Consider the following 14981-nt stretch of genomic DNA (forward strand, 5'->3'; position numbering starts at 1 on the left):
ACCCCCCTCCCTGCTGAAACAACCAATATTTGCAGAAAATAAACTCAGTCCAACTCAACCATAGGTGCATATAATCCCCGCCAGCCAACAAAGCCCAGCCTCCTGGTCCCTCTGGAAAGCTGGCTCTGAATAAGCATTTAGGAAGCTGGCAGTTCTCCTTGTGTCACGCTCCTGGCCCAGGTCTTTTTTTCCATCCTGCCCTTTTTATTCTCCCGCTGCCCTTGCAATGACCTGACGTGCTCCCTTTGTGCGTGGGTGCTGAGCCAGTGGGACCTGCTCACTTGGCGCCGCTAATTAAGTCCAACAACAACTTTTTTTTTTTTTTTCCCCAGCAGTTCTGTCCCAACACATTTAGTTGGGATTTTAAATTCTTTAGATTTCATTCAGCCCATGTGCACGATGGTGTCACAAGGCTCTCGGCCCGGCTCAGTTAGTCCCAGCCCTGGAAGGGCTCCAGCATCCTTGACACAGCGCATATGAGCTCTGCGGCAGCGGGGCAGGAGGGGATGGTCTGAACAAAAGAGTCACCCAAATAAGGAGTTACCATGACTCCCTGTTTCTTTTAACGCACAACTGCCCCGGCCAAGATCCCTGCTGATGTCAGCCTAAACACGAGCCCCGAGCGATACAAACATCAGTGCCTACAGCAAAGATGGCTGGTATCGTTAACGATGCTAAAAAGCATCATCTTGGAAGAAACTGGGGTCTAGTTATCCTTATTACGAGTTAGTTCTGCAGTCGAAGGCAAAATACTGATTTAATTCTTCCAGGTCCAGGGCAAAAGCCTGGACAATGACACACAGGAGATCTCCATATGATTTTTTGCCCGCTGAAGTGCTATCCAAACTATATGGGGCATTTCTGCTCCATAAAGTGTTTCTGAGCTGCAACATGGTTCAGTCCATGCTGTATGCCTCATGCTTAAATAGGCTCTAAAACAGGTCAATCATTTAACTACCTGCAGTTTTAAATTTTTATATTAGCCTTTAATTTTTCTCTCTTTGTTCCTCTTATCTGCTCCTGTCCCTTCAAGGAATACCAGCAAACAGCCTGATGGAAAATAAATGGAAAATGTGGGATGACAGTGAGGTCCAGAACAGGGAAGGAAATTGTAGGAGACAAGTCCAAAGAAAAAGATGCGGACAATGGAGGTGCTGCCCTAAACATATGAGTGAGGAACTTAAAAACAAATGCAGAGGAAAGCGGGATTTTAACAACAGGATTCAAGGCTGAGAAGAAAAACAGAGAAGGAGCTTCACAGCAGCACCTAAAATGAGCAGAAGGAAGGTGAACGAAGGACGGAGATGAAATGATAGCAGCCTTTGGCAGAAGACAGATTGCCAAAGCTTGCTTTCTTACAGAAATGGGAATGGAAAGCTGTGCTACTAGGTAGGTTCCACTGTATTATTTTTAAAACAACGCATTGCCTTTTGAGCTCTGCAGATCTTTATGCAACATGCGGAGGAGCCAAGAGCCCAGGAAGAAGTCTTCTGCCCTGCTAGACAAAGACTGGCAAAATATCTCTGCTACATAATCCACAGGATAGATATCTGCATTCCCAGAGTGTTTTACCTACTCAACCTTTTTGGCATGCAAAGGGCTCTCTAATTTTTATTGCTTAGCTGTAACTCAGCACAATTGCAAGGATTGGATCCTATGCAATCCTACACCCATGACCACCTTGCATTTCTACCAGCTTTGACAAAATGAAGCTAACTTGTTCTTTAGTTTTGCAATTACATGAATTCAGCTTAAGAAGAGATTTTGGGATAAACAACATTTAATAAAAACACATGCTTGCTGGCAAATTTGGTAGGATCACTGACAGAAGTAGAGATCTGCAAAACACTAAAAAATAGGAATTTTCAGGAAAGGATATTGCCAAGGCAACAAGCCAGTCCAAATGCAGAATTATGGGGGAATTAGGCTGTAAGATGCAACAAAGCATACTGCAGTCTAAACCTTGTCTTTCATCCTGCCCAGCTCCCATCAACACCAAATTTGATTTCTGAACTGACTGCATCCTTACAAATCATTTCTAAGAAACTCTACTACCCTTGCCTCCTACAGAAAAGGCAAGTGATGCTTCCATAAACATTTGAGTCCCTGAGGAGTATGTATAGACATCATCTACAGGGAATGAAGGAGCAGGGGCAGCTACTGTGGTAGGCTGTGAACTTTCTGCAATATTTTCCAGTGTACATTACAAGAAGTATCAGTGGTGTTTATCCTTTTTCCTACATTCCTCTCAGCACTCACCGGTGGCCACTTGCAGAGCATGGGTACCGGCCTCCATGGGTCTTTGCTCTTGCCCAGTGTGCTCAGAGCAGAAGTCATGATTAGCGGAGACCATCTGAGAGGAAAGAAAGTTGCACCGATGCCCCCTGATCCAGAGGAGAAAGGGACCCTGGGCTCCTTCCTGGAGCCAGATCCCTACGGATATGAAGGAAGTAATAACTAGAGTGAGGACAAGAAGGCTCTTCAGAAAGCCCTGTTGCGAATTCCCAGGACACTGGATGGACAGGGAAGGAAGAGACATGTTTGCAAGTGTTTTCGAGATGAGCTGCGAGTTAAATTGGGTGGCTGACAAGAGAGAGGAGCAACAAGCGTTCTCCTTGCTGGGTGGGACAGCGTTTGCCCAGATGCCTAAGGAGGACTACGAAAGTTATGAACGCTGCAAATGCTGAAACCGACACCAGCAGGGCACGGCTGACATGGCAAGGGTTCAGCGGGAAGGGGACTCAGTACGGCTCCAGCTACAACCCAAATAAGGAGCACTGCTTCAACAAGCAGCTTCTGGGTGGATTACTCAGGGGACTTTATCGTGATACAGGAAAGAGCACCTACTAAATACCAAGTGGGTTGCTCCAGACCTAGGGAAGAGGCAGTCCAGCCAAATCCTAAAGGAAAAATATGCAATGTTCCCAGGGACAGAGGAAAGACACCCGAACTGCCCTTCAGCCACGTGCCACCGAGATGGCGCAGTGCAATGGGGCCCTGCAGACGAAGCAGTGTTATAAGCAGATGAGCGATGCGCGTGCACATGAGGAAAGTATAAAATGCTCCACCCTGAGCCAACATCCTACATCCTTCAGTCAAAAGTCTTCTACTTTGTGCAATAAAACAGAGCCGAGCCTTTGAAGGCAAGGAAGTTGCGAATGAGTGAGTAAAGAGTGACTAAAAGGTGAGTAAAGAGACACTATTTCACAGGGGTCTGACCGGATGACAGAGGGCAAAGAGGTGCAGATAAGCATTTCTGAGACTAACTTCGTGATTTCGTCAGCTGAGTCAATATGAACATGAGAGACAGACTCCTGGAGGGATGATCCTTTTCCTTTATTCCTGGGAAATTATGTTAATGCCAGGGGATTTAAGGACAGAGACACTTATGCCAAATGACTGAAGGATGAACTCACTGCCTTCTTCCAAACTCATGGACAAACTCAATGGTGATAGTGGCTCTGATAAAACTCCTGCTGGGAAGTACTGCATACCAGAGCTATGCCAGGAGATGGGAAGCTTCTTAAATGAGTGCTTGGAGATGAGCCATAGCCCCTGTCCCCTCTCCACAGGGGGCACAGGGACATGCCCAGAGCTCCCTGAGAGTAGCTCCCTTTATTTTGGTAAGAGAACTGTGGCAGCTGGAGAAGTTGTATATGCAGCTTATGAACTTCAGTAGGACTTCAATGTTAAGGCTTGTTGATTTTCTGGGCTATTGAGCGATACACTGCCTCACCTGGTTCTAGACTCCTGGAAAACTCCAAGCAAAAGATTCAGCAAAGGGAAATCTATAAGGGCTCCAGCAATCAAAATGAAGACCTTCTGCACACACCTCTTTTCTCAATGTGACAGGAGATGAAATTTATCTAATGAGAAAAATAGTCTAAACCTATGATTTGCTGATGGTGTCCGATCCTGCAGTTAAAATAGGCTGCAAACTCTGCGGGGCTGGGACTGTCCTGTTTGCTTTTACAGTGATTGGCATGCCAGGAGGAGTCTCAGTGCCTCCAAGATTGCCAAAATTAAAACTGAATTAAACTAATTACTGCAAATTATTTAGCAGTGAATAAAAAAGATTTTACCATTGAGAAGAAAATAAAGCGTAGGCTGAGCAGCCCAACTCCTGGAAAGCACTGGGGACATCAGTGTTACAAGCTTTGCAAAACACAGCCCTGACAATCATCTGCCTGCAGAAAGGAAGACGCTTTCCGGTTGGCCAAGCTGGCAAACCTTACGCCAGGCACTTAAACTGTAAAATTGCTGGTTTGGGAGATCTCGTCCTCTTACCTGACATCATTACCTCCATGGGCAAAGGATCCAAAGCAGGCTGTTAAGATCTGGAGGAAGTGGAAAAGTAGATGGACCTGAGACGTGTCTTTCTCTTCCTTATCCTCTTCCACAGGATCAACCGGGGGGCGGTTGGTATCTGCGAGTTCAGAGGCCATCTTCATTTCCACCCCACCTTCCTCCGCCTCGATCTCTGCCTCGGCCACTGCATTGCAATAGCTGGAGTAGCTGTCATAGCGAACTCGCTTCTTGGAGTAGGAAACTGTGTCGCCCACTAACTTTTCACTGTCCTCTGGAGTTGATGTATCCGCTGCCTTGAAGGAGGAATGCACAGGCATGCCACAAATAGCAGCTGTGTAACAAGTATAACTGTTGTTGCGTCGTAGCAGTTTGTAGTTGTTTTCTTGAGCGGGCCGCTCATCGGTGGCCCGGTCCAGGTGTATTTTGTGGAGCAAGTCTTTGTATAAACCTGAGTCCTTGTGCACAGTGTGATAAACGTGGCCATCGCTCCTCATCTGGCCATCAAAGCTGAAGGTGCCATTGGAAACAGGTGATTTCACCGAGGTGTGCGTCATTGAAAATGCCCTTCCTAAAAAGGCAGAGGGTTAGAGGTTTTACTTCTATGAAACATCACACAAAAGCCCCCTCCCTCCCACTTTGCGAGACAATAAAATGGCAGCGATCTGAGAGCTCAGGACAAAGAAGATCAATTTGTAATATACGGAGCGAGTAAGCCAAGATTCAATTCACTGCAAAATAAATTCTCTCATCTTGGGTGCAAAAAGAGCTGCGTTCCAGTGTTGGGTCTCACCCAGACACGCTGAGATTGGCTACTCAAAGGTGATACTTGAAAGTTAAATCATTAGGTTCTTCGAAAAAGTAATTTCTATAAAATTCCTTTATTGTAAAATAAGCTGTACTTTTTCTGAGGTTTTGTCCACGTTGAATAAGGACTTCAGGAAAGGTTGTTTACTGTAATTTCATACTGAATATGAGGTCACCTTTCCAAAGTACCTACGTTTAAGAGACATTTACATAACTTTTAAAAATAATTAGAAAAAACAGAACGCAAAAAAGTTCATGTCCTGCAGAAGTATTTTCTCAGCTATTCCAACATTTTGTATATCTTTTATCTATGAACATGACGATAGTTATTCCCACTGTACACATTTAACATTAGTGTACACTGTAGGACACATGTCACAGCTAAGGCAATATTTCAGAAGAAACTATCTTTTTCATTTTCTGACTTCCCAGATTTCCACTGTGCAACATTCAGAGCTGGTTTTAGCTATTTTTAAACTGGAAGCACACACTCAAAGGGCTTCACGTCATGACTTACTCGATTTTGTAAGAGTCAGTTGAATATATTAGACACTTATTAACCAAATACAGGGCTGTGTAGATGTTAGCAAAGTGATACCAAAATCAGCAGACCACTAAGTGGGGGGTGCGAACCCACTATGTGGGAGAACAAAAAGAGCTTTATGCACACAGGCCTACTTCTTATAAGTATACGTTCAGAAAACAATGCGTGAGATTTTTCTAGTGGACACACTCCAAACGGTCATACGTTTGTCAACTAAAGCCCAAATCTTTTCATCTCCTGTGGTAGTATGCTAATCATCTTTATGCTGAATTTAACCTTCATACATCAGCAATTTGTGTTCTCTGTATTTTTCCACTGCTTAAAAGCATGGAAACACCATTAAGGATACAAAGTAAAGCAAAAAGGGAAGTAATTTTTGTTTTCAGCTGTTCGTAAAATTGAAATACAGCCAAACAAAATGTAATTGTTTTTAAGTCCTCTCTAGAAAATGTCACTTGTAAATGAGCATCTTTCCCAAGAAGTGCTGAAGACGGACTGGAGCCGGAAACCCCAAACACTGACTTACCATTTACAACAGAGACCTACTTGCAGTTAAGAAACCCTATCAAAACAGGGAGAAAATAAACCCTCTGTGCTGTCTTAGTTTCTTACCGTATGGTACACGTGGATGGTTTCCATTTGCAATAGTATCTGATGCCCCAGCAGCTTCTGTTACTGAGCCAGTAAGGGGAATTGTGCTCTCGTCAGATGCTTTGGCACCGGGAAGCTCTTTAAACACTGGTGTTTCTTCACCTTGAATTTTATCAAGACTTTCATCTGATATCCTTGACAGTGCAGCGTCTTTCTTTAACCGGCCTAAGGAAATAATAGTACTGTAATTTTAAACCCAACCTATCCGTCTTGCGGCTTATGTTTCCACTGTTTGCATTAACAGCATAGATCAATGTGGATACAATAACCTGGCTCCGTTTCATACACATTCTTTACTTATTTCTAACACTTATCTTTACTAAATTCATCTGAGAAAATTCAAGGGCATTTTTGTTTCTTCCTACAAAATTCAACAAAGTAGGTAACTGAAGTAAAACACCGAGCTCCTCATTTATTAATGAAATCTGCAACTTTTCTCTGCGTTTTAAACATTGCATTTGTTGAGAGTAGCAAAGCAAAAAAGCAAGACACTGTAAAGCTAAAAGCTGTGATCAGCCCAACTTACTGGAAAGTTAAAGAAGTCATTTAAAGATAATAATTCTGCCAGATTTTTCCTCTTCAAAATTTCATTAATAAAATATAAAATGGTTTATATTCCAGGATTTATTTTCCTCTTTCTGCTAGACTCTAGAAACAGTAAGCACTGCAGTTGATTGCCTAACAAGGTTTTGAATTTCTCCCACTGCACGTTTTTAAGAGCAGGTTACACAAATACATGAAGAATAGTTTAAGCACATCCTGCCTGTGGGTGGGGACTGGACTAGGGGACCTCTCAAGGTAACTTCTAGCTCTGAAATTAAATTTTCCGTTATTTTACATCACTTGCATTTCATCAAGCAACTACTTACTTTCTATTTTTCTCTTCATCCAGGGGCACACAAAAATCCAGACTAAGATGGCAAATACTAAGGATACGCCAACTGATATTAAAGCAATGGCCCACATTGGCAGTACCAGTCCCAGTACTGTGAAGACAAAGAAACAAAACCCAAGCAAACCGTAAGTTAACATGACTTAATTACCTCAGGCAGTGGAAGAGCAGTCTGCTGCAGAAAAGCCCATGTTCAAAATGTATTCAAAACCAACATGAATGAGCCTATCATTTTTAACGTATATATCAGTTAGTGCAGTATTTAAAGGTCTAGTTGACATGCAACTAAACATTTGCAGGTTTAGCCTTCCAATTCTCTGTTACCCCACTGTGACCTTATTTCCAAAGAAGTCAGGGGCAAAACTTCCACATCAGGGCTGCTAAAACAAGTTTGCAGTGATTTTATACACTAATGCATGTTAAACTGTGCTGCCCATTAGGGTAAGTATTTACCTGACCTTTGCTCTGGTCAATAAAGCCTGATACTTAGCTTAATCTAAGCCATTATCTGCTTATGATAATAGCTTAATGTAGCCCTTGAGAGCTGAGGTTTCAGTCCTGCAATGCACAATCATGTCAGTAACTCGTGTTCCTGTAAGTATCCCCCCAACAGAGCAACTTGCGTTTGTTCAATTAAATGACCAGACCCTTAATGAAGAAAGAGCTTGGACTCTGATCTTTCAATCCCGTGTATGCACGCCTATCCTGCAACCTATGTGATTAATTCATCCTTGTGGGTAAATGTTGCCAGGACAGAGGCCTTGGAGAGTAAATATGTATTTCCTGAGTATGAAAAATGGAGTCTCACCTTTCTATTTATGCACTTTAGAGACTGCTAAGCTGAAACAGAAGGGACATTAAGATTCTTATTTCATTTGTTTTGCTTAATGAGTCACTGCAGAGTGCCTGACCTACTTCTACAGTACAACTAATGAGGAAATGTTGGTTATACAGCTGATTTACTGTGAAACATCTTGGATACACAGCCATTTAGACTTAAGAAAAAGGAATAGTTGAGTTATGCTACCCTCAAAGTGGGAAGTTCTTAAGCTCTTTATTAATTTCAGTAATGCTATGCTATGGAGTAGAGTCTACCAACTGCATTATACATCTAGCATGTCAGGTTTTAGAGGAAACAAATTTCTATTCAGAAAAGGTCACTTTCTAAGCCTGCTTTCTTAATTCAGGGGCATGTTCAGGAGTCTCTCTTCAATTGCCTGTTCGTTCCTAGCTCTGGGGCAATAATCTAATCTAAAGATAACATTTAATGACCAAAGTCTTCAATAAAGTAGTCGAGAGCACTGAACATCTTTTTTCTGAACTTTTTTGCTTCAAGTGCATGTTTAAATATAGACTGTTTAAGTAAGGTTAAATATAAACATATAAATGCAAATATATAAACATAAAATGTGTGAACATAAATATACAAACAGAAATATAAAATATAAATGTAAGTTCAAATATAAACCCAAACATCTGAATGCACATAAAATATACAAATATACGAAAATGTAAACAAAGTCCTGAAAGTGAAACATATAATTTCCTTCTACTGAGTTGCAATGGAAACACAGCACCCAAGAAAAAACATGCATTAAATGCAGAAATAGGCTCAGGCAATCTTATCATTGAAGGGAAATAAAGAAGTAAATTTAATTAATAGTCTCCATGCCAGATCTGCCAGAACAGTGACCCTGCCGATTTCAATGGAGCGTTAGGCTGAGTGCAAACAGCCTACCTGTTCTCACCGCCCACTCTGAACCTCCCCTCCCCGATGCGAATATCTGAAATACCTCTGAGAGTTCAACACGTGCTCAGATTTACGAAGACGAAGCTGGCAGCTCAGCATTTCCCCTTCCTCTAAAGAGGGATTTTTTTGGTAGCTGCGCTCTTCCCCGCTAACCCGAGTGATCAGGAGGGAGTCACAAAAACACATACACGAATAGAAGCATGCGGGGAGGTGTATGATTTACTCTTGCCCTTGTTAACTCCTAACGCAGAAGATAACCGGGTGGTGTCGACAGCGACCTGGCAGCACGCTGGCAGAGCATCACTACACACTGTGGGAAGCCTCCCTCCCGTGCCTCCTGCCGCGGACGGCTCACTCACCTGGTGCCCCCGTGTACATGATGGAAAACACGTTAATAGCTATGGTAGCAGCATAAAACACTGGAAGTGCGCGGAGACCGTTGGGCACAGGGTCTTCCTGCATGGAAATCGGGGGGAAAAAAGGAAACATTAGCTGGATTTTCCACCAGATTAATGTCAGCGTGAACCACCATGAGGAAAACACGTGCTCCCGAGTCAGTGCCAGGCAGGTGGAGCTTTGGGGTGGATGGTGAGGAAAGGATGGTGACCTGCCTGGTTACACCCAAATCCACAAACACTGGCAAGCACCAGCGTTCTGGGGAAGCTTGACACTGTTAATGGGAACCAGGGAGACAGGTTGTACTTTCACGTCGGCTGCAGACCTGCTGGCTGACCTGGGGGCAGGTTTCTGCGAGTGTTTTCTTACCTATCTTGTCTCCAAGACGAGGAGTCCCTTTCACTCAGCACAGCTGAAGGGTGCCAAGCAGGTATGCTTGCCATGCAGGTATGGCTTTGATATTTTTGGGGTGGGGCTACAGGCATCAGTGCAACTCGTCCATCGCAAAACCTTATTCCTAACCTCTCAGTTTTGACTGAGACAGCCTGGCACTTTCCACCAGCTAACAGAAATCCTCGTCATAATAAGTGTCTGGCTGTTTTAGGCCGGTTACATACATACAGCGAGCGTGCGATGTTCAGCACACCGCTGTGCCCGCTGCCTGCCGCCGTCTCGTGCCCTCGGTGCTCACGAGGAAAGGCTCAGCTGATGGCACAGCGGAAACGCACCGTGCTAGCCGTGGAAAAGAGCCTTTGTGAGGAGACTGCTTTGGCCTTCTGAGGGGCTCCGCATGTTTGCAAAGAGCCTGGCGAAGCTAAGGGCTGGTGCACGTGGCTTTGTTTCTTGCTGCCATGAGCTATAAAAGGGAGCCGAGAGAAGGCTGCAGCTGCCCTGCGCTACACGTCGGACCCAACGCGTGATGCAGCACGGGCTGTATCCGCAGGGCCAGCTGCTATTCACATACATCCCCAACAAGGGCATGAACCCCTACACCAGGGCACGGACTCGCAAGCTAAAAACCTGCTTTTTTTATGCACACACACAACGCAAGCTGCTACCTGCTTATGCCAGAAGCTCCACAGATCTTACTGCTTTGTTAATGGCACAGATGGCAGTCAGAAGACAAATTCCTTATCTTGAACTTTTTCAGCCTCTTGAATGCTTAAACATGTGGCTTTCATACCAGAGTTCATGTGATTTTGATGACCAGTTTCTTAAGCTGTTAGGTTTTGAATGCAATAGAGGAACTTTTCCTCATCCTTTATGCAACCTGAGTAATTTTAAATTCAAAGTTGAGTCTGATTAAATTTATCGCTGACATTTATTTACATCAGAAATAAAGGATGATGAAGCTGAGGTTACAGGTGGTATTATTTATAGCAGAAGAATTAATCCCTCATCTATTTAAGTTCCCTGTATAACTGCTAATATAGTGCCCCTTATTTTAGGTCATTGTCATGCGTTGCACTCCCTCATTCTAGCAAGTTGAATGGTGTGAGAGAAATGGAAAGAGCCGATTAAAGTGTTCTGTTTTCCAGTTCATGCTGGGTGGCAGGTAGATTGTCTTCTGCACTGGAGATATCTGGACTGGTATTACCTCAAAGCTGCCACTTTTGACTGAGGTCACTAAAACCCATTGATTCAGGTTTCTTGAGAATCTAGGAAATATGCAGATGCCCATCTTCTAATGTCTGATGTGCTAGAAAACCAAAGCTTAAAATTTCACAGCTGTGAAATACCAATTAGAGTATCTCCGAGGGAGGACTGTTCTGTTCAAATAGCAGTCAGAATGGCTATCGTAAGGCTAAGTCAATGCCAACAAGTTTGTACTAATACAGAAGCAATCTCAATGTACCATCCTTTAATAAAACAGAATATACAATATTAATTATCACATAGCACCTTCTAAGCCTCAAATACTTGTCAAAATACTTACTCTGAGCTTTTGGAACTGCTAAGAGAACTGCAAGTACAGTTCCAATGGCTGGAAAAAAAAAAATTACTGGTCTCCTGTCCAAAAAGCAAGCCGCAAACTTTCAATGCTGGAAATGCCAGCATTCAAATGCGAGGCTAGAACACAGCCTTCATACCAAGCAGTCATTATAATAGTGAGAATTCTTTACCTTGTTTAAAATGAAGAATCTAATCAGCACAAAGAGAACTCCAGACATCAAGCCAGATAACAGTGGGGAAATAAACCAAGAGGCAACTGTGTTGAAGAAAAGGAAGAATGGAACATGAAATGAACAGTATTCTTGCATAGTAAAGTAAGTAAAGCAGTTAATGAGCAATAAATTTAAAACAGTTCTTGTACAACTGGAATGAATGTTCCATATGTTTACTTACAACTGGTGCAACTCAATGTCTACTGACACTCACGAAAGTCAAAGTAATGCTAGGCACTATTAGAAACACCAGCCAAAATATTTCCCAGTAATTTTGCAAGTTTAGCAATCAAATTCATCAGGAAAGTTTCTTGTAGTTTCTTGAAGTGGACCAAGAAAGCCCTGTAATTTCCTAATCACCATGACCACGAATGTTGCAAGCAAGTGGAAAGCGTCTAGCAGGATGCCATGCTGCTTCGCAGGGTAAGTCTCAATTTCCAAAATGCCATAGAAGCATCAACTGTAATGAATAATGCATGTACATTTTTTGCAGGCCAGATTTGCAAGTGTCCAGGACTGATTTAACTGAAGTAGGTGGCAAAACTCCCACTGATTTCAATAAAACCGGATTAGGGCAGCGCTCTGGAAATCTCATCCAGAGTGATTTATTGTTTGTGGCATGGTTACCAGATTGATTCTGCTGTCATTGCAAACTCTCTTCTACTTTCAACAGAATTTTAAAAAATACACACTGCTCCAACTTTTCTAAAGCTCAATTGTATTTCCATGCCTTCAGCATCAAATCCTTTTAATACAGGGTTTAGGCTGGGACTTGGGTTACAAGGCTTCCAAAACAATAATGAAAACTCCTTCACAACCCTGCCTGGCTGTGCTGACCTTGGCAGTGGGAGGCTGTGAGTTAAACATGTGCTGTATGCCCAGCTTTTGCCTCCCTGAAGCTGGTGGGTGGAGAAACATGACTGTGGGCATTCACATGATGGCTAGCGTTGTTGAGAGCAAGAACGAGGTGGTATGAGCTGCCACGAAAAGAATTAGAAGAGGAGGAATGTCACCTTGAAGCATGTCTCTGAAGGACAGTGTCTCCTCAGCTTACTACTGGGGAAGCGCAACTTGTGTCTTACCCCTTTCTCCACTGGAGACACACTGCAGCCCTTAACGAACATGGCGTGAGTGCATCGTCTCAATGACAGGGCTGGGGTGGGAAATAATTTAAGAAGGGAGTGCTACCAGCACAAACCAGATTTCTGGGAATGTTTTTTACAGGCAGTGCACACTATTTCACACTCCCTCATGCATAAAAGGAAACAACACTTACCAATCTTGACAAGCTGCATCCACTGGACTCCCTGCGTGCCAATTGCCACCAGAGAAAATCCAATTGTAGCACCTACGATGCAATGGGTCCCCGATATCGGGAGTTTCAAGAACGACGCAATCAGCTGCCAAACAGCAGAACCTAGGGAAAAAAAGCCAACCATGTGGTATGAACAACAACAGTAACAATAATGTCATGCAGAAAATTCTTCACCATGTACCCACATTCTTTTATGAATGCTGCCTACACTCCACATGCACAACACACATCTCCTAAAGAGAGTTTTGTTCCTGTTCTGTCTCTAAAAGCAGTTACTAAGACAGTTTAATAGCTTTGAATGCTGCATCTTACTTATGACTTTTTATTACTAAAAGCTCTTTACACTGCACAACAGTTTTGCCTTTTTTTTTTTTGAAGGCTTTCAGTATTTACAGCTGGTCTGATTAAATACACAAACTGCTCCCAGTCTGCATCAAGCTTAGAAAATCTCATTACTGATTGCTGAACCTGGAAGCCTCCAAGTGATCAGTGTGAGGAGGCATCCACCATCTCATGAATTAACTACGCATGCTCCTAAATTCAGATGCTACCAGAGAAAGCCTCAGATTCTGGGACAGGGAGTTTTTATGTCTCTTCTCAGTGACGTATGGCCATCTGGAGTCTTCTGTAGGAAAACCTGACTGAGGAAGGAATAAGGACTCTCTCATTGCCTTCATCTGCAGCTGATTGCAGCACTGGAGAAATTCAGAACTGCAGAAAAGGCTTATCTTAGTCATGGAGTAGCCAAAGATACCCTTGGCATAAGGAAATAAGATCTATTAACTAACTAAGGATGGTGGCTAATGGTCTATAGAGTAAATGCGATGCCTGGTGTCCCAACAGACAGCCCAAGGAAGAATGTTTGCAAAGAGTGCAGGAAAAAAAAAAAGACGACAAAAAAAACCACCAAGCGCCAGAGAGGATGCCTCATATTTGTTTTCAGTCCCAACTTTCCGTAGTTAGATCAGACCACAGTCGGCCAGCAAGCCCTTGAGCACACAGCTCTGCACTCCAAATCATTTTCACATTGCAAGGACCAGGTTCCCTGTTCTTCTTGCAGAGGTGCTAAACTCAGGACACCAAAATCATTTTGGCAGTGACAGAAGCTTTCTGTGGCTCTCACCTAATATTAGAGAATTCTTAGAAAAATCTTTTCTTCATCTTAAGACTTCACGACCTTCATGTGTTAAGAGGTCCCATTGGCAGCAATCAAACTGCCATGAGAGATCCCGTATTTTCTGGCTTGTGCCACCTCTCTTAACAGAGCTGCAGCAGACACAGTTGATAAAGCAAGGTTGCTGAATATATGCTGTTATTTGAAATCTCAGCCTCCATCCTCAATTCCAACAGGAGAGGATGGTTTGAAGGTCTTGAAACAGAGCCATCTGCAAATGGTGACTTGCTGGCATCCTACACGGCTACAATTGGAAGTCAACCAGTTTGTAAAACTGATCTTGCCTCGGTTACTATCCCAAAACAACTGGTACCCCGATTGCTATTGGAAATTCTAGATCAAACAAGGAACACCTGCTCTTTAATTTTTTGGCTTCTCTTCCCCTGTACTAAAATAAAAATAAACACACTTTGAAACCTTTGACATGAACTTAGAGACCAGCAAGTGGAAGTGAGGTGAAAGAGAAAACAGATGGTAACATCTGTAAAGAGCCAAATAAACAGATAAGCCAGCCAGCCATATATATGTAATTACAAAATACTCGGTTTAAAAAGTAGGGAAAATGCAACCGACCCACAGCTGCACTGCAAATGTGTAGTTAGGGCTGTGTGGTTTGGTTTTTTTTTGTTGGGGGGGAATAGAGCGAGTATGGTGTTATTTCTTATTTAATCAACTTCACCTTGAAAACAAACAGGGGAGCAAGAGGGAAAGTGGTGGAGGACTGATGGATGATCTGAGAAGGACAATGTGTGGTCTAAAGAAGTTTAAGGAAGCACGTTAAGGAAAAGAACAAAATACAAATCAAGCCAGAGCAGGACTTTCCTCTGGGGCTTGCAATGCCGCAACTACCTACATCAAAGCTTTAACTCCTCTTTAACATAAAATGCATGTTCCCAATTCTTATCTTTGCAAAAGTAAACTAGGAAGCAGGAGGCTCACTAGACCTGTCACAGAGCCCCAAATTCAGACTCTTCCTTCCTGC

The 14981-nt window shown here is 43.1% G+C and overlaps 1 protein-coding gene across 1 annotated transcript in view; it reads right to left on the minus strand.

The window, feature by feature from the left end:
- Positions 1–14981, minus strand: part of SLC20A2 (solute carrier family 20 (phosphate transporter), member 2) — a 32933-nt gene that overhangs the window by 14654 nt on the left and 3298 nt on the right. The window contains exons 2-7 of the mRNA XM_010292133.1: positions 12787–12927; positions 11469–11554; positions 9309–9405; positions 7177–7293; positions 6269–6472; positions 4288–4876 (exon numbers count right to left, since the gene is read on the minus strand). Of these exons, the coding sequence (XP_010290435.1) occupies positions 4288–4876; positions 6269–6472; positions 7177–7293; positions 9309–9405; positions 11469–11554; positions 12787–12927 (1234 nt within the window). The remainder of the gene's footprint in view (positions 1–4287; positions 4877–6268; positions 6473–7176; positions 7294–9308; positions 9406–11468; positions 11555–12786; positions 12928–14981) is intronic.

Source organism: Phaethon lepturus, unplaced genomic scaffold (genome assembly GCF_000687285.1).
Source record: "Phaethon lepturus isolate BGI_N335 unplaced genomic scaffold, ASM68728v1 scaffold5438, whole genome shotgun sequence".
NCBI lineage: Eukaryota > Metazoa > Chordata > Aves > Phaethontiformes > Phaethontidae > Phaethon > Phaethon lepturus.